Below are 23,859 nucleotides of genomic sequence, written 5' to 3' on the forward strand. Positions count from 1 at the left end.
AATAAAAGAAATGTTGGACGAATTTTAAATAAATAAAAATGAATTTATGAAGGACCTAATTGATAATGCACCACTTAACTATGAATAACAATGCAGCCGTTTTGTATCATTGATTGAATAATATCAAGATGACCCGACAAACAGCAAAAAATAATCAGACCACTGAGCTTGCTTCATGTGTTGAGTAATGCATGTTCATTAAATTGTTTATTATGAGTAATCCGTGCGGCAATAAAAAAATGTCCATTTTTTTATGTCTTGTTTCATAGAGCAGTATTTACATATCATTATTTATTTTGCCTCAATAGTTTTGAAAGTTTTTATAATGATTTTTTTTTATAATTATAGAAAGTGGGAAGAATTAACATTCGGAAATTGTTACGCAAAAATGATGCAAATTGTATCCAATTATCTTATTTTAATAATTTAGTTTCAGGTTTTAAGAAGCCATTAAATTTTTAATTATTAAATTATAAGAAGGCTAAAAAATATATGCTTGAACTTATCTCAATTATTTGGAAAAAAACAAACAAAAGGGTGTTATGGCAATTTGCAACTACAAATTGAAGCTGAAGAAACATTTGCAATAAGCAAAAAGTGTTTATAGGCCAAACTAAATTTACCACAAGCAAAAAAAAAAAAAAAAAAGAAGTGAAGAACCGAGGATTTAATTAAACAGTACAATTACAATTATTTTATAGTCATATTACACTACCAGAAAGAAAAAAAATATATAATCAATTCTTACTTACCCTAATAATTAAAGAAGCCAATAATAAAAGGCACATACTATTCATCTATAATTAACTATCCTTCTTGCTACATGAAGAGGAAGGGTTCCGATAAGCATCGGACCGAAATCTGTTCGATTAGCATCGAGATTTACGCAGACGGTTTAGATTACTGTAAATTTTTCCGATCGCACAATCTCAATGTAAATCGAACGGATTTTAACCCCCCTGCTCTGCTACAACCTATTAATGTCAGTGAGATCAAACCAAATTTGCTCAAACACCTTCACAATTACACTATGATACTCAGTTGAATTGAGCGAGAGATAACATGCCAATAAATCCTCCAAATCCTTTGATTTACTGATATTGTTCTCGATTATCATCTCGACCATCGATTCTCTGAAATCCTTGATCGGATCTGACGAAGATTTCACCACTGCAAAGCTGTCCAAAATCACGCTATCCTTCCGCCTAGCATTGCTCTTTCGGTGCTTGATCTTCTTGGTTAAAACCCTAGGGCTTTTCCCCTTAGTTTTGCGCCTTTGCGCCTCCTTTGGTGGAGATTTCTTCTCGTCAGGCGGGGATTTCGTGACGATCGGAGGGAGTTTCTTTGAGACAAATCTCTCCGATGCGGTGACATCAATGATTATATCCGTTGGAGAAGTAGTCACTCTACATGTGCAGCAAGGTTGAGACCAATCGGTGCCCGAGTCGGTTTCGGGGTCCGGTTCCGGTTCCGGTTTCCGAACTCGACACCCGCAACGGAAGGGATCCGTAGAATTAACTGGCTTGGTGGCAGTACACATTGGTTTCAATTGCCTCCTCTTGGTTCTTCTCTTGGATTTTCTTGGTGAATCCAACAAGGTGAAGTGTGTATCGATGGTTTTTGGAGAAGGAACACTTAACAGCTTGTCTGCATCTAATTCTAGTCTTCTAGATATGTAGTAAGATGCTCTGTTTGGGGTGAGAGGTTGGTTTTGTTTGTGAGGTGTGCATGGAGGAGAAGGAGAGGCGTAGTTTTGGTAGTATGGTTTAGTTTTCTTCATGAGCTTGGTGTTGCCTCCTCTGTTTCCCATCTCCTTTAATTTGTAAAACCATGCATTAGGTATCATGTCTGATAACTTGAATTTGTGGTTTCCCATGGCCTTTCTTTCTCTTCCTCGAATAATACTCTGTTTTTTTTTTTCTCTGGAAAGCAAAGTACAAAGCTTTGCACAGTCTATGACCTCTATCTCTCTCTGTTTCTCTCTGTGTCTGTAGTCTGTAGTCTGTAGTCTGTACCGTGCTGTGGTGGCTTTAAAAGTAAAGGAAGAGAGGGGAGGGGGGTTAAATAGGTAGAAAAAAAAGCGGGAGAGACAGAGGCATTAAAAAGGAGACGTGCGGGTTTGTCGTAAAGCAAATTGTATGGGTCCGACAAAAAGAAACAAGGGAAATATACAATCATTAATCAGGTAAGGTTAAATAAATAAAAGGAGAGATAAATAAATATTGGTCCAACACAACACAACTGAGCAGAGCAGCCATTCCTAATTTTGTACCGATAAATAATGAACCATCAATTACATAAAAAGGGAGCCCATCAATTAAAGGGAAACAAAAACTTCAAAATTACATATTTTCCCCTCTAAACTTCATAATATAAAACTTATCCTTCTAAAATTCCCCCCTTTAATTGATATATATTGTATACAGATAGCTTTTCAAAATTTAGTCAGAATTTCAATTTAAACCGATTATATGTCCATCTGGGCCTGGTTAGATACAAATTGTCTCAAAAATACTTGAAATGTCACAATGTGACTAGCTAAATGTTTTTTTTTTTAATATGTGACCCTTTTTTAGATAATTTGCAGATAATGGGACTTGTGAATTGTGATATCATATGAATCATTAATTGATGCGTGGTGCGTGCAGTGTACATTTGGTCACTCTTAAAATATTGTTAGATTTATAATAATTAATGTTTCTTGATACTTGTCAAGACTATTACTAAATTGATTATAAATTAAATGCGACCGGCCTTTTTAAGCCAAAACGGAAATGAAAAATCAATTGTCAAAACTCAAAAGCATATTTGGGTTCGGTTGCTTGATGGCATAATTAAATTAATTTATTGAATTAAATGGGAACATTTACAGAAGTTTTCTAATTAACTTCGAATACTTGGTATGATCGATGTTCATCCAACGTTAACCCCTTCGCTCCCCATATAAAAAGGGGAAATAATGTTTCAAGTGTAACGAATCGAAGGCCCATGATGGTTTGTTATGTTGGAGACATCAATTGAGAAAATTTTGGAATGAAAATGGTGGTATGACAATATTTTTATGCTATTGTCGGATGGTGATATATAGTACCATTTTATTTTTAGATAGAGAGTGCATGCATGCCACCTAAACTTGATATATATATATGAGTAAAGCTAGCGTGTGACATGCTCACCAAGAAAATTTGGTGAGCATAACTCCAAAAGTATATCGGATCGACGTCAAATGCAAAATTCAAACCGTTGAAATCCATGTACTTCATGAGTGATGCATATATATGCAAAATTTTGAAAGTTTCGAGTTTATTTGCTACACGGTCAAGTGGTCAAAGAAATGAACATTTTATTATAAGTTATTTTATATATTCAATTTTTATTATTTCTTTGACCACTTGACCGTGTAGCAAATAAACTCGAAACTTTCAAAATTTTGCATGTATAAGCATCACTCATGAAGTACATGGATTTCAACGGTTTGGATTTGGCATTTGACGTCGATCCGATATACTTTTGGAGTTATGCTCACCAAACTTTCTTGATGAGCATGTCACACGCTAGCTTTACTCTATATATATAGTAGCATTTTATGTTTTTTAGTTGAAGAGTGCATGCCACCTAAACTTTCACAAACAATTTCCTCATTTCCATTCCCTATTTAATTACCTACCAATCATGATCACCTCTTTTCATTTTCCTTTGTATTGTTCCTTTCTCTTGTACTATGAAATTGAGGTGCAACCACACTAAATTAATAACACACTCGAGAGTCGAGAGCATTAGGTAGGCGGGATCGATGGCAATTGTGTTTTTAATTTCCTAATTCTACGGGGACAGGACAAAATTTAGCGGTTCATTAATTATTATTTATTTTAGACATGGTTGATATAAATTAATTAAGGACATAAATTGGCGCCTCCATCAAATTCAAAATAATGTTGCATACATGCTCAAATTTCATTTCATTTATAAATTTGTTGTTGTCATTGGTCATGTTTGATTGTAGAGTAAATGGTGGAGTAAACTCTCTACTTCACTTTTAAGTAGTTAAATGAGAAGTAAATTTAAAGAATCGAGTAAGATGATCGAATTAACATTTGAGTTAATCGAAAGTAAGTTATTCCACCTCTCTAGATATAATAACTTACTTTATGTGTAGATCCCACGGTTAGAATAATATTTATTTTATAATTTTCTTTCTTCATGAGTTTACTCCACCAAGCTCCAACTAAACATGATTATTTTAAATTTGTCTTAGCTCAAAGTAAACAATTTAATCCAAAGTAACTTTAATCTACAACCAAAATAATTGTTGACACATACCATTTTCAGTTTAAGTTGTTAATTCAAAATATTTTTATTATATATACATATCAAGTCAATTTTTTAGGGTAGTTCTGTCTTACGCGGAATTTATGATCAGGAGGTATGCAAAGTTTGGTGTTAAATTATGTTAATTTTTTTATTCGTACTTAAATTAACAAAAAATTTGATTCAACATGTCAATTTTTCATGAGTAATTCAAATAGTTAGCTCCAATAATATGAGTAATGGAACTGAGATCTAAGAATCCTTGTATTGCTACAGGGACAAAGAAAGAAGTAATATAAAGAATATTCATCTTATACAAACATGGTTAAGTCTCCGAGTTTTCTAAGGATGCTACATCATTTATCAGCACGGTCATTCGATTTTTTTTCTTCATTTATTTTGATCATATGGTTCATATATATAATTTTCTCAACTCACTAAATAAACAAATGTTTTTAATATACTTAATTAAGGTATGTTATAACTCTCAAAGTAATTCAATTCTAATTGAGGAGGGATCAAGTTACAACAAGTTACAACAAGCATTTTTTACTTTTTTAAAGTCTAAATCGTTAGATGTGATCTCTACAATAAAATGTGCTTGGAGACCAAATTTTACATTTTTTGGAATTTTTTTACTATTTATTAAGATGGATACAAAATTCAATCGTCTGAATTTGACTAGTTTTGGTACCCATCTTAATAAATAGTAAAAAAATTTCAAAAAATATAAAATTTGGTCTCCAAGCACATTTTATTGTAGAGATCACATCTAACAGTTTGGATCGACGATTTGGACTTTAAAATGTAAAAAATACTTGTTGTAACTTGATCCCTCCTCCTTTTATAAAATTTTATTTACTTGTAAAATTTATTTTATACAAAAATGGTTATATAAATCATTAATGTCCAGACACAGCTTTAGTTTTAAAGAACGCCTGTAAGGAATTTTCCGACAAAAAACAGGATAAGATATGGATACAAATCAGAATGATCAGAGGTTCCAAATATTTTACTAATTAATTTTGCATTTCAATGCCAACAATGAGAGAACTGATATAAATACAAATCAGAAAAATCAGGTATTTCAAATTTTTAACTAATTTCACTGATATGGAGCATGACAGCATATGCATACAATTTTTTCTTCAAGCAAATATTTGGTTGTTGTCTCTATTCATTTTAATAATATAGTGTATATATACTCTTACAAAATGAAAGTCCGCAAAATTTCCATTTCTCTCTCCTATTTTTTAAAGGTCTCCATCCCATTTTTGTTAAAGATGTGACACTGCACATGATCTCTCCCTATCTCTCAGACTAAATTACCAATTAATATTAATTAGATTGTGACACAACAGAGCTTTATTTAGAAGAAAATAACAAAAATTGTTATCTGAGGAATGATTTTTGATAGATGACCACACAGCTACTCAGGTTTACATGTAATCATGTTTTTTTGTTTGTTTAAGAAATTATATATTTTTCATTATTTTTTAGTATCTTTGCATCCTTCAAAGTCAGCAAAAAGCACTGTTATTTCTGTGCCTCAGATATATATATATTACCATAAAAGTCAGCAAAAACATTGTTACTAGCTATTTCAATAAAATGAAACAAAAATATTTGTAGAAAGAACTTAATTTGACCAATTATCACCGGCAGAATCCAGAAAAAAATATTCTTAATTAAATGTTTTTGTGTAATTAGGTTAATACGTTTTTATTTGAGTGGTAGAATATGTAAACATATAATAATTTATGTAAAATTATAAGGGAGTAAGTAAACGCAATGTAATGTTTATAATAAATGGTCATTGCTTTATACAGAGATATAAAATTATTTATAATATTTGAGTCGTATACATAAGATCAATATTATAAATTACGGTTTGCGCTTGTCGGACGGACATGATACCGCCAAGCAATTAATCGAAAATAATTGGCAATAATAAGAAATAATTAACCGATTAGTCAGAAAAATCTGTGACAGTTTGGTCGCCACCAACAACTAACCGCACGATTAATCGACCTAATTAAACAACCATTTTTAACAGCACTGCATAAGATAGACATGAAATTAAGTAATAAACCCCAAGTTCTAGTAAAGGTATAGGGGCAATATAGTCTAAAAAATTGTGTGATTCACTGCATTAACTGAACTACACCTACTTTGATGAAGACTAACAGGATTTTATGGCCTGCAAAAAAAAAACAATAAAAAACAAGATGCATATATATTGGGAATGAAATTAATTAAGAGGATTTAATGGCCTTCTGTAAAAAAGAACTGTATTGGAGGTAATGGTTCCACCAGGTTATATTCTATTTCCTAAAAGACAGTGTGTTTTATAATAAATTCTATTTGACAACTTGCGTGTCTGGTAAATCTGACAATAGCATAAACATAATAAAATTAGAAGTTAAAAGTAATAAATATGTTTTTAGCTTTGTATGATATTATGACCTTCGGGTGTTTTTTTTTATTATGACATGGTAGTTTTTAATTCAGTTTGAGAGATGTGAGAGAATTTTTTATTTAAAAACTATGCAGTAAAATTTGTTATTAAGAAATTGTTTATAAACTCTATGCTAACTAAATAATTAGCTCAAATTATTTTTTTCTTTTTAATTTGTTGATGACGTGACTTATTAGAAAATATAAAATTAATTTCAAGAATGTAAGAGTTAGAAATTTTATAAATATCTTAATTTGTAAAAAATAGTTAACGATTATTTAGAAACTCATTTGAGTTACTGAGATGTAGATGCTCTAAACATTCCAAAAGTAACACAAGGACTCAACATAAATAGCAGTACCCGAAATTTTTATTTATACAATCTTAAAAAAATTTAAATCAAATAACCACGATTTCTAAGTATTTTTATTTTCACCACGTCCTCAATTTCAAACTGCGGACAGAAATTGGATGTCTACAGTTTCAACTTTTTGATATTTCAAACTGAGGACAGCTTAACCAATTTATGTATGCAGTTTAAAGCTAAGAGCGTAGTAAAAATGAAAATAGCCCGATGTGAGGGTAAGTAATAAAACTAATCATGCAAAGAGGGTAAGTAAATAAGACCAAAATAAATAAAATAAATAAAATATACGTACGGAAGAGATGTGGAACAGTGGTACGTAGAGTAATTAATTGTAATCATGCAAAGAGGGTAAGTAAATAAGACCAAAATAAATTAATTAAATATACGTACGGAAGGGACGCGAAAGTGAAACAGTGGTACGTAGAGTAATTAATGGGTCCACATTTTGGGCTTTAATGTGTTAGAATTGTAGATTGATGCTACGAGCTGATGATTTTTGGGCCCATTTAAACATCATCTTATGATGAGCCGAGAAAATTTGTTCAACTTGACCTTGTATTTTTGTGGAGGGATAGAGACTAGTGGTTGGAGAGAATCCAATGCAATGCATTATTGTATATGACTTTTGTTTTGTTTTGTTTTGTTTTGGTCATGTTGGTATTGGATATTGGATTCGTCTGTATTTTTGTGGAGATTATATGACTGTAATAAATGTCAAGTAATTAATTACCGTAGGAATTTTGTTCCATGGACCATTTCCATGTTACATATTAAAAGTTTGAATGTTCCATTGTCTAATATTTGGAATGACAATATTATTATAATATGTATATTTATTGACTAATATTTTTTATTTTAAAATTAATTAACCGATTAAGAATAAAAAAAATAATCTCCTACTTATCTAGGATAATAATAATAAAAATCTAAAAGAAATACATAATTTGACCTCTCAGTATATTTTTAATATAAAAATCATATTTATTATTTAGTGATTCCATTAAAAATCACGGTCGATCCGTAATTGCATAGCATAGTCTCACTTGTATATTTATGTTTTTATGCGTGTGATATTTCTGGGCTCAAAAACTATTTTGGATACAAAATTTGGGCCTAGGCCTATTATATTGTATCCATTTACAGAACTTAATTATAAATGATTCCGCAGTATTTATTTTTTATATAAATTATTTGGACATATTATGTTCTAATTATCCAGTGAATATATTTTGCTGTAATCAAATATTACATGCTAATGTTACGCCATATATGTTCTTGAAATTTGCTAACTTTCTAATTTTAGAAGAAAAATATTACCGAAATGTACTTCATGTACAAAAGATCACAGCAAACTTAATGTTGTTGTGATGGATTTTAATTTTTATATATTTAAGACTTATAGTGGTGATATATGTATTATATTTTGTCCGTGCGTTGCGGAAAATTATTATGAGTTAAAAATTTTTATACAAAATAACATATTTTTATAAAAAAGGTTTAGACTAAATAACAAATAATATTCTTAAATGACATATAAAATGACATCTACGTGTAAATAATACTCCTTAAATGACATATACGACTTTTTGATCTTTTTAACATATTTTCATACAATATGATATAATAATGAGTTTAGCTTGTATAACATCAGTGCCATTTTAGCATATATAACACCAACTCCAAAACCTATTGATCGACTTCAAACAGTGAATCGAAACCGTTCAAACTGATATACTTCATTAGTTGTGTGTTTACATCAAAATTTATAATTTTTTGAATTTATTTAGTATCAATTCAAGTGGTCAAATGTGTGAGTTTTTAAGTTAATTTTAATACATTCATTTTTCAACATTTTTACCGCTTGATTTGATACTAAAATAACTCAAAAATATAAAAAATTATATCTAAAAGCATCACTCATAAAGTAAATCGGTTTGAACAGTTTTGATTAGTTGTTTGAAGTTTATTCAATTGATTTTGAAGTTAGTGTCATATGACACTGATGTTAAACTAGCCGGACTCTATACTAATGACTTGTAACATTCCTTAGATGATAAAATAAAATGGAAAGAAATGAAAACATGACCAATTAATTGTCAATCAATCTAAAAAATTCTTAAATGACATTTAAAAATAGAAAGAAATCAAGACAAATAAGAAAGATGATACAATTTATATATGGTGAGTACATGTCTAAATAAATTTAGAGTTCTATACGTAAAAAAATATTAAAAGGATCAGAGGATCGAAATAAGACAGACTATTTGAATGGAGGGTTGATATTCAATCTGAAATCGTCTTTTAATCGTGCTTAATATAAGAACAGAGATATGAATTCAAATTTATAATTAAACTAGACAATATATCTATAGGTGACTTAGTTTGAGCAGTGCTGTAAATAACGGTATGCGGCTGGTGAACGGACATGATACAGTCAAGCGATTAATCAGGAATAATCGATCAATTAGTCGGAAAATCCATGACAGTTTGGTCACCACCAACGACTAATCGGCTTAAACGTATGTTTTTTTATTTAGAGTATTTTGCTGAATAAATAATCTATGATTAAACTGAATATAATTCATGAATTAATTGTTTTCATTAACTATATACGTTGATAAATAAATAATTATATATATTTTTATATTAGGAATTAATAACAGAATGAGACACGCTGCTGTGCATCATTGCATATTTCCATGTGCATTGTGCTAGGCTAGACGGGTCGGACTTAATATGAATCATTTATGATTGCGCGGTTGCGCCGGATTAGATCGGTTTTAAAATCTTAGATCCGACTATCCGGATCCAACCAATTCAGGCTTCATGCATGCGTACCCGGTACACCACCCTATTTCTACAGTGTATATCGATTGTATTTTGTATACTAAACGATTTCTATTTGAATTTTCAAACCGCACCAAAACATTAAAATTGAAAAGAGAGTAGAGAGGGAACTATCATGGCGTCGATCACCGGATGGTACGGACCTCTGATCGATCTCGCCAGCGCGAGCGGCCACGTGGACCACTTCGTCCAGCTCCTCGTTTTCGTTCGCCACTCCCAGTCAATCTACGTATGTACATTTGCTATATCTTCGATCTCTTCTAGATTTCTCACTACTTGCAATGTTTACTAAAATCTCCAACTTCCTTTTTTGTACCACCGAAATGTGTAGATTTCTCCTTTTTGATAATGGCGAGTGATTTGATTTCTCCTTTAGGTTAATTAATTTTTTTATTTCATAGCATGACCACTTTTTGACAGTGCAACTGCGTTGGTTAGATTGGGAACACTCAAGTTTATTCCGGGAAAAAAGAAAACAAAATTAGGTTAATTGGGACAATAGTGGCTAGAATTGAGACGTACGAAATTAGAGCACCCATTTGTTGTAATTTGGGAAGGTGAGAGTCTTAAGCTGCCTATATTTTGTGCTGAAATCATTATTTTGTTTGGTACAGAGAGAATATGGGCCAAAACAAGGTGCATTTCTCAAGACTTTGATTCAAGTCGGTGACAACTCAAGACCAAATTTCCCTCTTTCTGTTTGGTCGAAGAATATTAGGTCAATTATACATGTTGGTGATGTTATTTTATTGCAAAGTAAGGGTTTCGGATTTATAAATTACAAGCAGAAGCTCAATCTAGGGATAATTAACCATATTGCAATACTGTACATACTGTAATGGTACCTTCACACATTGGTGTACCTTTTTTTTTGTCGAACTTTGATGTAATTGTACAATGTGACCTAAAGATTAGTTGTGCTTAAACTGGTATAGAAACAATTAGATTCTTTATGTTAGGTGGAACCCTGTACCATTGTACTAGTCAAATTGCAGTTTATTGTTGTGAATCATACTCATGTCCACAAACATTTCATTTATATCTGTTCCACGTAAAAATACTAAAACAGTAGTAGACTCCTTATTTTTATGATGCCTTTATTTCAATGAATATAAGTACTTCAATCTTGTACTGTTGATTTCAGATGTCAAAATTACCAAATTTAGAGAAACTTTGGAGGCCTCAACTGTCCAGGTTTCAACCATTCGGGTTTTGGTATATTCGAGCCAATTAATTGCCTCTAGAGGTATGTTTTGGATTCAATTTTATCAAAAGCACACATGATAACATTATTTCATAAAACACCCTTCAACTGTTTCATTTGCTAAAATTACCCATAACTTGAGGGTTCAGCACTAGTGATGTGGTAAATTTAATGAAATATGTCCACTCATGAAATTTCAATACACCCAAATGTTAGGGGGAATTTCACGTATACCCCTCAAAAACTTCAAAATTACGTATTCCCCCCTCTAAAGTTTGAAATTACATATTTCCCCCTCTAAACTTCACAAACTCACAAATTTACCCATTTTATTGTATTTTATATTAAATCTCATTCTAAAATCTTAAAATACCCATTTTACCCTTTATTAAAAGCATATAAAGCCCATCAAACTCAAATTTAAATCTAAAGGGTTCCTCTACCGTTTGATTCGTGTGCATCACATTAAGATCTGTGCATAGTGCTTCAATTTCGTGTTGATCTAGTATGCACGGATCTTAAAACAATATTGATTGGTGCGCATCCCATTAAGATCTGTGCACGTCACATCAATATACGTGCGTGTTCGCATCAAGATTCGTGCTGATCTTGCGCACGCATATTTAAAAGTAGTTTGGATGGTAGAAAAATTGTTCAGATTCAATTTTGAGTTTGATGGGCTTTATATGCTTTTAATAAAAGGGTAAAATGGGTATTTTATAAATTTAGAATGAGTTTTAATATAAAAGACAATAAAATGGGTAAATTTGTGAGTATTTGAAGTTTAGAGGGGGAAATATGTAATTTCAAACTTTACAGAGGGAAATATGTAATTTTGAAGTTTTTGAGGGGTATACGTCAAATTCCCCCCAAATGTTAAGTATGGTAAGCACATTAAATTTCAGATTAATATTCTAATTTGAAGAGCTGACATGGAATTGAATCCTTTCTTCCTAAGTTACTGCAAATTGCAATAGATGAAAGTGCAAAAAAGACTTGCCCTAGTGATAAAAAGAATAGTATAGTTCATTTGAATTTCTTCTTTTCATTTGAATCTGTGCAAGAAAGAGTAACTCTAGTAGCGCAAATCAATTATGTTATTGGCAATAAGTTATAAGTAGTGGGTGTTTTTCCAAAAACGAAGTTACCTTAATTGCTGCTATTTATTAACCCATCAAATGTCTAATTATGCCTCAAGTGAGTATTCTTTGGATTTATTGTGTAACTAAACACGAAAAATTTAAGAAAAGGATATAAATATGGAAAGGGCTATAAGTTGCTATATTTTTCCAGTACCTTTTACAAACTCAAATTCATTCCTGTAATGTCATGTTAACCTATGTAGGAATTAATGCCTTGGCCGCTGACTGTAATTTGGGGGAAGCTCTAAGAGCAAAGTTGAAAAAGGTTATTGAGTGGGTGTTGTCTACTGAATCCGCACTTGATCAAATTGAAAAAGTAAGTGATCACAATGATCTTTTACTCTGCAAATTTTGGAATTTTATGTACAGTATTTCTAACCAGTTGCTTATAATTTTAGATTGAGTTGCCAAAGGTGAAATCTTTAGAAGAACAGAAACCAAAGATTGACTTGTCAGTCATGGATATACTGTCTCTCTCCAGCTCGGGTAGCATGAGCCTTCAAGCCTCTATTATTGACATTTCATTGCATTTCCCTGAAAAATCTGGTATGAAGGAGAATTTCTATGTCAGCAGTACCCTTTACAGAATTCCAGACAAGAAAATTGTACAAGCTTTTGTAACCAAAGGTTGCTGCCAATGTGGTGTACCACTCGATTTAAGGTATGTTCAACTATGTCTGTTTTTTATTTCTATATTCATAAATGCTGGATATAGCTAGAATTTGGAATTTGAGGCATAATACTCAATAGTGAATAGAATATAACTTTTTTTTTCTTTTGTTGAGTGTACATTGGAGGGTTAATTTGAGTTAAATTTGGTTCCATTGTACTAGTGTACATTGGAGGATTTAGTTAAATTTTGAAGTGCTAATGGAGGGATCATTTCAGGCATGCTTGAAAGTTAGTGAATACTTTATATAAGCTTTTCCACATCTCTATTTCTAACATCAAACCTAACTAAATATCGATCATCATCAAATTGTACTAGTGTGTCATTAATAATAAACGAGTAATTACTGCACTCTTTTAAATATTTTGCAGAAGTTCATCAGGAGGAAATATAATTCAGCTATATAGCGAAAAATGCAGTACATGTCTTCATGAACCAAGCCAGATATATAGGCCTTTCCTGGTACCAAATCTTCTTCTACTGTAATGTCCAGTTTATGCACCTGTATGCGTAGACTGTTTGCTTTTTGTTTCATTCTATTTATTCGCCTTTTTTGTTGGACTTCAGTTGCACATTTTTATTGTCGATGGAGGTTAATTTAGGTACACTCATCTTATACTGAATTGGCTCTTGATTCCACAATTGGGGGTAAATGGCAATTGCACAAAATTACAGTACCTAACCAGTGACCTCTTATGCCAAAGAAAATATGCCTCAATAGCAAGATCTTGACATTAAAATCTCTTAATGAAGATAGGAAACCTAATTGTTTTCTTGTTTGATAAAGTAGACCAAGAAACCTCAATCAAGCCTCTCGAAACCTTAGGATTAGAATCTTAATTTGGCCATTGCACGTCAAGCTAGTGCTGAGCCATACAATTTGTGCCCAACATCAAGAAATTTGGGCTTCCTCCACAAAGTTTAACCTCAATTTTCGTTCAACTTTGTAGCTTCGCCCACACCAGAAAAATGTCTGAAAGTAAAAATTAACTCTCTTTTGAAATGCCACAGCTATATGTGCAGGACCCATCAGGGCATATTCCTTTACTGGTAAGGAACAAAACTGCTGAGATAATATTTGGAAATATTACTGCTCAAAATATTTACAAATGCAACCACCAAGGGGATGAAAATCCTAGTTTTCAAAAATTTTGGGTACTTTTGCTCAAGTCTCTGCTCCAACAAGACAAGAACAGCCCATTTTGCTTTGAGATCAGTCTGGATGCAATGAAGCAACCTGAATATGGAAGGTTTGAATTGATCTCTTATAAAGTGTCTTTGCATGACAGTGGAAAAATAAGATGAGAGTGATAAGCCTACAGAATGAGAAATATTTCTTGTGCCCTTAATAAAGCTCAGGAGTAGCTTCTTAATTTTAGAAAAACTCCACAATATAGCTTCTTAGCCGACCAAGTGTCAATAACTTGTTCTATCTCCTCTCGAGTGATGCTTCCAGTGGTGTCTTGGAAGAGCTCGGGATGTTGGGTGATGATGGCATTGCTATCCACATGAGTCATATTTGCGTTGTTGAAGATAATAAAAAATTGTTTTTTTTAATACAATTGGCGTGTTAGAAAACAATTAAAACTTGCTCCTATTTATGGGTAAGTTTAACCCGAGCCCTAAGTTTTATTCATTACTCAGTTTGAGTTTGATTTGTGTTGTACTTCCTAAACTAAGGAGCTCTATTTTAATTGCTTAAACTGCATTGCTCGCAGTGGCAAAACAAAAAAAAATTGTTTCCTTGTACCATATATAGTCTTATTTGATACCTGATTTTTTTGTTTTAAATTAAGCGGTGCTATTTTGAGAGCAACAATTAGGTTATTATGGCCTTCTTGATACTCAATTTACCCTTCTTTAGAATCCATTTATGGTAAAACTTAATTAAGCATTTATTAGATATGTAAAAGGAAATTATTAAATGCTATTGGAAGAGAATGCAAGAATGACTTCACTTGTTGCCTCTTTCATTTTTTTTGGACTTATTTCAGAGCTTACTACTAAGAGCTGATAGCTAAATGAGTAAATGCTCAATGCAAATTCTTTTATACTTAAGGTTTATTTTTCATAAAGAATTAGAAAGATAGTTCTAACAAATTAAAATCTCTTTTGTTGGTGCCAACAAAATGTGAATAATTTATTTTATATGTGTCACTCATAATGTGTTTAGTTACTCATTCGATGACACATTAGTACATTACATGTATAACCATTAGTAGTATTTTCTTGCTTGCATGGAATTATAATCGCAATGATTGATATTGTATGCAATTTTTTTACTTCATATGCACCTTGTAATATTTTTTTTTTTTAGTTCATGAAAAAAAAATAATACACCAAGTGTTATGTACCAATATACTTGAACATTGAAGGACACACTTGACCATTTACAATCTCGAAAAATTATACTAATTGAAGAAATATATAGTGATATAAGAATCAAATTCTTTTTGGAGCTGCTGCCAATTTTTCAAAAAAATAAATAAATATTAAGAATAAAATTTATTTAAAATCACGACAAAATATAATTAAAATAGAAGATAAAATTTTGACATGTCATATATTTAGATTGATTGTATATCAATTAAATGCATTTTGAAAATCGTTTGATTGCCGATTAAGACCCGACAAAAATTCATCATTAGCCTTTCTAATCTATAGTTTTACTTCCTTAACTTTGTAATTGTTAAATAATTTTATTTTTAATATTACATATCTCTATAAGTCATTACAAGAAATATATCCTGACATTTTAAAACGCCACTAAATACTCTAAAAAATGCCACTAAATAATTTTTCCGGCATTTACACAAGTGTTACAAATATGAGTCGGCAAAAGTCTTTTCTGGCATTTATAGGCTTTTTTGCCGGCGTTTAAGGAACGCACAAAATTTGACTTTCTCCGTATTTCTAAGATTTTTTTCCAATGTCTAAGAAGCGCCGACTTAAACTTGTCTTTCCTAAAAAATACCGTCAAAAGTTCTGGGTAATAAAAATAATTCATAGAAATAGAAATTTCAAAAATTCACTATAAATCATAGAAATTTTTAAAATTGGAAATTTTTGTTCTAGGATGCTCATGGGAGGGTTGTCTATATGCCTGTGCAATGGGTTGTCTATATACAGGGACGGAGCCAGACCTTGGAACTATGGGGGTCAAACGTTAATGTGGATCAATAATGTAAAAATTTTATACTGTAAATGGGAGTCAATTTTACAGTATTCGTAACAATTTGATCTAAATGATACATAAAATCACATATACATACATAAATTTTAAAAATAAATGGAATCAATTGACCCCCATTTGATGTTACTACCTCCGCCCCTATCTATATACCTGCAATGGGTTTGACTCAATTCAACTTGAACCAGTATTTCTATCTTAAAATAGTTTATAACTTACAATTAGCCTCACTTTATCCCAACTTATTAATTTTCACAATGAATAAGTAAAATAATGATAAACTAACAACAAATAACTGAGGAGGATTAGAATCTCTCATGGTGTCTATTAGCTGGTCCACCTCGTCTAGTATAATGGATTAATTTGTAATATGGATATTACCATAGCGTCACTCAATTATATAATCCAACCAATACAAGTTGACAACTACAAGTACATTTGAGATTGCACTTTACTGATCTCACAACATTATTTCTCACAACAGTGCTGGTTTGTATAATGACAATTTTGCCCTTCAACCTCCAAGTTACCATAATGACATCAAACTAGCCTTAGAATCTGTGAATATATAATATGAGAAGGCAAAATATATTGTTCAGAAATTAGTAGTGATCAAATTATCAACAAGTCATAATTACAACTAACTTGTAGTAAATTATCAAATTGTCCTAATAGTTTATGGTGGATATCTAAATAGGGGTGGAGAGACCTTCAAGGTATGAGGGTAATTGACCCACATGTATTTTCAAAAAATTGTACCTCTATACAATTTTCTAATTTAAACCTAATATGAAGTTTCAATATTTCATCCGACCACAAATTAGAAAACAGAGAGAGAATTTTCAAATTGAAAAATAATGAATTGATTTCTATAAGCAATTTATAGCTGCTATAAGCTCATATGCCCGAAAGCACTAAAGTAGAAAAGAAGCAAATCAATTTTTAGAATATGCAATTTCAATAGTTCAATTCACTGATTATGTTGTTACGTGAAGTAATTAAACTTTGGGAGTTGGGAGCGAGAGAGATCAGAGAGGAGCCCTCTGCGCGCAGGGGAGAAAAATTGAGCTGTTAACTTCTTTGAAATTCTTTTAAATTAACCGAGAGAGAACAAAAGCCTTATCAAGTATCTGGGCTGTTAAATTATTTTCTTAAAGTTTGTTCTTGTTTGGGCTGACAAATAACGGGCCAGAGGGGGGGCAAAAGAAGAATCGGCCCATAAATTTCTAATACAGTTCAAAATTCAGGGGGACAACTGCCTTATTGGGTCCGTCCTTGGCTCTGAAACCATTTAATTTTTTATCTTAGTATTTTTCTAACGGTGAGATTTTTCAAATATTGAAAAAGAAATGATACAAGGATAAAAATCAAATGCCTGCATTTATTGATTGAAAAGCATAAATAGAACAAAAATAACATGAAATAGAGCATAAAATCATCAAAAGACTTTTAAAATATTTTCTCTATTCATAAATTATTTTTGGTAATACTTAACGTCAGATAGAACATGAAATAGAGCATAAATAACTATCTAACAAACTGTTTTGATAAAAGTTAAAGCAAACATGCATGCATGGTAGAATAAACAAAAATCTTTCTAATATCAGAGACTACTAATTAAGGGTTGGGAACCAGCCAAGTAGGCATGGATGTGTTCGGGATATGGTCTTCATAAAATGCCTCCATGCGATCTTCGATAAGATTGTACACGCCAACATCATTGTACCCGTATTTATTACTGGCCAAAAAATCAGTGGAATCAGAAGTGAAATAGATGCAATCAGCCTTGCAACCTGGAAATTTAGAGGCGCATACAACAATAGCTCGATTAGTACCCACAAATAAGGTATTGCCACCCAAATCATTCCACCTTTGCCATTCTTCCTTTTCCACATCAAGCTCAAAAACAACAAAGAAGGTAGTCTTAGTCCCATCACGATACCGGATTAAATCACCGTCAGTGTCAGTATCTTCATCGTGTTTTTTGACTGTATCATCATCACGGCACTTGACTTTGTTCCTATACACTAGTAAGAGATGTTTACCAAAATAATCCACCAAGTACCTAGATTCACCCGTAGTACACTCTTGGACCCAAGGATCTATCAATCGCATTTGAGGATCAGGACCCAAATCAACCTCACAAAGACTATTGTATGCTGCTACAGCATAGAAGTTCCCTTTATAACATATCACATCATTAATGGGACTATGAGGAATAATGGTCCATACCTTGTCTTTGGGTCTACAAAAGGCCATCCTACATGATCCACGAACATAAATCATCGTAAAAAAATCTTCGCACTTGTTAGGATCATGAGATAGAACTGCTCTTGATATAGTCAGCTTTTGCAAGAATTTAAGGTACCAAGTCTCTGTTAAATGCCCATCATCATCATCATCATCATCATATGATTCATATAAAAATTCGTCAAGAGAATTATCAAGACCGAAACCCTCGTTGAAGAATGGCAAGGGTGGAAGACAGTAGCGGACTCCAGTAAATGGATTTACAAGATAGAGCTCTATGTTGGAGCTAACAATGAAAAGCCAACCAAATGAACAACCAACACAGTATCCTCCACGTAATTCCGGGAGATCGATATAATAATGCCTTTGCTCTGACATGTTAAAAAACTTCCTTTTTCGGGTTTCAGGGTCTTCTGTTAGTATTACCCATGGGAGTTGTGGAACTGGAGCATATCTTTTCTTTTTCGCAATGTACCTCCATGGTTGACACACCGCCGAGAAACGATTGACATCGGTTAAAGAAAGGTAGCTGGTTATGAGTTCAAGGGGGTCATGTGGGAGCTCTGACCAGTTGGCCATCAGGTCTTTACAATTGAATTATCTTCGTAAGAGATTTCAAGATTACAAATGATTTGATTCATACATTAATTTCCTTTGCTTCGGAAGTCAAGCATGAAAAGGTAAAAGAAATAAAATTTAGTTAGTCAGTAAATCTTTATTATATTTACACTAACAATTAAGAATGATATTGAGAATCAAAATATACTGTAGAAAGTATAAACGATAAGCACCAAAACTCCCAACATTCTAATTCCATTTCTGTAACAATTAATTTGTACTAATTGGGATTCGAAGGAGTTCATTTGGCATACATACTCCAGAAGCTATATTCTTAATACATAAATGTTCCGAAGCTTAATTTTCATAATCTACTATGGGGCATGGATTGTATAAAATTGTTGAGACACAAGTACCCAAAAAATATTACAAGTTAAGGTAAAAGTGACGAAAATCATTAATTGTAGGGAGAGAACTAAAAAAGAGAGAAAAGAAATTGCATTCATAATGGAAACATAATTATTCATACCAGAGAATATCTTGTTGAGATTATCATGCAGTGACATGAATAGAGCCTACTAGAATTATTGGAATATATTTATAAGGGTATAATGAGGAGGAGTTCTACTTATTTTCTATATATATGAACGGTGTTAAAAAAAAAAAAAATAACAATTAGCCTTTTAGACAATATCATAAAATAGAATCCTAATTTTATTTATACTACTTAATTTGGCAGACTATCTAATTATTTGAAATAAAGATCCCAATATGCAATTTGGCACAGGCACCGGTGCGTGAGTATTCTCTGGGGTATTCTACATATAGAATAACTCCCGATCAAGTTAAAATAATTTCGTGCCTTATTTGAATTATAGGAGGTTCATTTTAAGATTTCTGTTATATATGAAGGGTGTGCAAAAGAAAAAAGAAAAAAAAGTTTACCATTTAGACAATATCATTAGAATCCTAATTTCATTTATACTAAAGTTGGCAGACTATTTAATTATATGAAATAAATAGCTTCTACCAACAATTTGGGGGATATATTCAATGTCCGGAATTATTATAATTTTGGCAATATGCGGACCACATAATCCTGTATCTTGTTAACTTGTATAACATATAAGATGGTCAATATAAAAAAAAAAATTGAAGTTCCTTTTAACTTGAAGTCCGTTTGAACTCCCTACTCGGAAGTCAAGTAAAGGGCCTCATTGTACAGAATTACAAAAAAAAAAAAAAAAAAAATCTGAGGGATCATATAAACACATCTTTAAGAGTACATTTTGTTGTAAATTACGGTATGCGTCTGTCAGACAGACAGAGTACCGTCAAGTAATTAATCGATGTGCGGCCTATTAATTAGAATTTTACAGATAATTTATCAAAAATAATTAATTTAATTTATAAAATTTATCATGTAAACTTATTTTTAACTTGATTTCCTTATCAATAATAAAGTTTGATTAAATTGTCATTTAGAAAAAGTCCAAATAAGACAACACAAAACGTGTAGCAGATTAATCGAACAAATCGGTCTATTTGACTGACTAAAACACCCAACATATAAAGGATCATGGACCAACAAATGCCAACTAAATGAGAATAAACAGACATTAAACAGGAATTAACAGATATAAACATAAATAATCAACCGACTAATCGGAAAAATCCGTTAACACACCTTCACCAAAGCTATTTGTAATTGTTTGATCACCACCATTGCTTAGTTGTGGGAGAAGTTATTCTTTGCTTCTCAAATTTAAGAATCAAAGTATTGATACCAAATTCAAAAAAAAAAAAAAAAAAAAAGTTCATACGTAAAATCGAGGGCTTCTTTCATTGCTGCTATAATCTTGGGCAAATCCCTCACTGTCGCATTCCCTCCAACAGTCGATATCACCACATTGGGGTTAGCGATTGCTTGTATCAATCATAGTGACAAATGAATAGTTCAGGTTCAGTTTGGTAGAACAAAAATTCTTAATTCGAGAATAATTCAAGTATAATTCAAAAATGATTCGATACCATAATAAAGCAAAATAAATAATCACATTTTATTGGTGTATAATTCGTAATTCTCATTTTATTTACGAATAAAATGTATTATACATTTTTTTGTGTGTTTTATTCAGTGTTCAGTTCGAAAATGTAAAAAAAAAGAAAGAATTAAGCGCGAATAACTCACGAATTGTGTTACTATAGTACCAACTACTAATGAATCCCTGAATTATGGCATATTACCGAGGCATTCACAAAAGGTTTATTGCACTAATCCGGTTGATTTCTCGTATTATATTAAAACAAACCACTCAGATATCATTTTACCGGTAGTATTATATGAGCTATACGGGAAAAAAATTAAATGGGTTAAAGGGTAATTAAAAATGGCCCATGCTCTTGCCCTAAACATCAATAGGCCTTGGGCCGAATTTTGGCCCATTAAAAGGTGTAAATGATACTGTTAATTTTATCCCAGAGTTGAAAGGTGTAAGTGGGAATTACTGTGTATGCGGAGCAAGATTTTTAAACTATAAGAATCAAACATAAATAATTAATTATATAAACTTTTTTATTTATTTGAATAGAATCAATTTTACAACACTTATAATATTTTATTCTAAATTATATAAAAAATCATTTATAAGTCCAAACTTTTTTTAAAATTAATGGGTCAATTGACCCCGCCTCTAATTGTGTATGTCTTACAAGGGAGCTTATTATGGCCATCTTCATATTGACTATTATAACTTGTAATAGAGGAGAGAAAAAAACTAGCATTTTTATTTCTCTTTTTAGGTGGTGTCACATGTCCCTCCCATGTAAGAAAATGTGGAGCTTTTAAATGCCCATAGTTTGTGCTAACATTATATTTCTACTCTTTAATTTGCTAATAAAAAAACTTCAAAGATTTATATTTCATAATAAAACAATTAGATGTGATTTATATTATTTCTCTAATGTATATAAAATTTATTACTTCTCGGTTTTGATTTTATATGAATAAATTAAAATATCAACGTCCATAATTTATCTATCAGTGTATTTCTACTAACTTCTAGTACTAAACAAAACAAAATCAAAGTATCATAATTTTTTACATGTTCATAGAAAAAAAAATGAACAAAATGATATAGATCATACTTAATGATTTTAATTTTGACATTAAGTTTTAAATTTTATGTTATTTTAGCTCTAAAAATAAATGTATATACATTAAAAAAATGTCAAATTAGTAAGAAAAAAATTATCCATTGATCTTCATGTAAACATAAATACACACACACACACTTGTACTAGTAAAATGATACATGCTACCTATAACAATTTCATAAACATTCAATCAAACTCGCTATATCTAAACAAGATACGAACATTTTATTTGCTAGTTAGAAAAACAAATGGAACGAAAAATCACCGCTAAATTATCAATCAAGCTTCCATCAATTTACAACTTGTTAGGCATGCATGAATGAAGTGTGTGCATTTTGTCAAAGAGTAGGCATGGAGACAGTTGACCTCTGCTCTACTATACCAAAGTCTAATTAAACAAAAGATCTGCTGTAGATCAGTAAATCTTCCTACGGTGTGGCGGGTCATAATTAGTACGTCAAACAAACAAGTTTATTTCCAAAAAAAAATACACCTTAAAGTCTCAACTTCTTTTTATAGAATAAAGTCTCAACTATTTGTTACATCGAACCAGGATTTTAATGTCAAGAGGGGCTATACGAAAACTGGACGATCAAGAAAAAGTGAAAAACTGAAGGGGTAATTTTAATTATGGAATTTTACATTAAAGCCCCTTTAAAAATTGTTATATTATATATAGGAGGCTAATACATACAAAAAAATTATTAAATTTTAGTGTACATAATTAATATTTAGCTGAACGATCAAGAAAAATTGAAGGGGTAATACATTTAGCCACCCCAGCATGTAGCTAGAGCCTTTGTTTACAATTTCAAAATATTTTAGTTATGGAATTTTACATTAAAGCCCCTTTAAAATTGTTATATTATGTATAGGAGGTTAATACATACTCACAAAAAATATATATAGTAAATTTTACTGTACATAATTAAAATTTTAAACATTATAAAGGTGACTAAACATGTTACGTTACGAAATTTTTACAATTAAATTAAAATGATTTAAAAGAAAGAATCAAGTTAATTGTGTTAATAAAATGGAAGTTTAAACCTTAATTAAGGTTTCCCTAAATAAGTAAGTTAATTGTGAATTGAAATCGCGTCGAAATTTCGAGATTTCAGAACATTATAGGCTCAGTGCGGATGGGGTCCATCCGCAGTGCGGGTAAGGGTCCATCCGCAGTGCGGGTAAGGGTCCATCCGCAGTGCGGGTGGGGTTCATCCGCACTAGGCTCGGATTTTTCTTGAATTTGGTCTGAAAACTTTCTAAGTCCCGAGTGCGGGTCAAGCCACCCGCAGTGCGAATGGGGGCATCCGCACTCAGGGTGATTTTTGCCCTAAAACTCAAATCCAACCTTCTCTCTCTCTCTCTCTCACTTCACCATTTCCCCATTTCTAAGTTATTTTCGTCCAAGAGAAAAGGAAAAGAGCCCGTGAGTTTCCGTTTCTTTCAGACTCCCGATTGTTGCGAGAAATCGAGTTTGGAACCGAGAAAGCAGCCGAGGATCTCTCCGAACCCTTCTATTTGGTATTTCTTTCTCTCCTTATTTCTTTCGAAAACTCGAATTTTCTCGATTTCTCAGATTCTCGTTTTAAACCCGAGATTTGTGTTCGAATTGCTCGAGGACTAGTTCCTCTACACTCCTTACTAGTTTGTTTGCCAATCTTTTTCCCGATTTCTTCCGATTTATGAAATCTGATTTCTAGGGT

The 23,859-nt window shown here is 31.7% G+C and overlaps 3 protein-coding genes across 4 annotated transcripts; 1 reads left to right on the forward strand and 2 right to left on the reverse strand.

The window, feature by feature from the left end:
• Positions 1 to 652: 652 nt before the first annotated feature.
• LOC144574570 (transcription repressor OFP1-like) lies at positions 653 to 2,044 on the reverse strand. Its single transcript, XM_078324554.1, has one exon. The coding sequence runs from the start codon at positions 1,874 to 1,876 to the stop codon at positions 968 to 970; it is 909 nt and encodes a 302-aa protein (XP_078180680.1). The 5' UTR covers positions 1,877 to 2,044; the 3' UTR covers positions 653 to 967.
• A 7,989-nt stretch (positions 2,045 to 10,033) lies between these two features.
• On the forward strand, positions 10,034 to 14,732 carry LOC144574863 (uncharacterized). Of its 2 annotated transcripts, XM_078324948.1 has the most exons (7): positions 10,034 to 10,209; positions 10,595 to 10,736; positions 11,125 to 11,226; positions 12,530 to 12,642; positions 12,725 to 12,987; positions 13,368 to 13,458; positions 14,008 to 14,732. In XM_078324948.1, the coding sequence occupies exons 1-7, from the start codon at positions 10,096 to 10,098 to the stop codon at positions 14,299 to 14,301; spliced, it is 1,119 nt and encodes a 372-aa protein (XP_078181074.1). In that variant the 5' UTR covers positions 10,034 to 10,095; the 3' UTR covers positions 14,302 to 14,732. The 2 variants fall into 2 exon arrangements, with proteins under 2 accessions (XP_078181074.1, XP_078181075.1); XM_078324949.1 differs by lacking the exon at positions 10,595 to 10,736 and having other exon boundaries at positions 10,055 to 10,209; positions 14,008 to 14,540.
• Positions 14,733 to 17,803: 3,071 nt separating this feature from the next.
• On the reverse strand, positions 17,804 to 19,015 carry LOC144575179 (putative F-box protein At4g22060). The gene has a single exon (XM_078325296.1). It carries the CDS (start codon positions 19,013 to 19,015, stop codon positions 17,804 to 17,806), a length of 1,212 nt encoding a protein of 403 aa, XP_078181422.1.
• Between the last annotated feature and the right edge of the window lie 4,844 nt (positions 19,016 to 23,859).

This window comes from Carex rostrata, chromosome 23 (genome assembly GCF_964058835.1).
Source record: "Carex rostrata chromosome 23, lpCarRost1.2, whole genome shotgun sequence".
In the NCBI taxonomy this organism is placed as follows: domain Eukaryota; kingdom Viridiplantae; phylum Streptophyta; class Magnoliopsida; order Poales; family Cyperaceae; genus Carex; species Carex rostrata.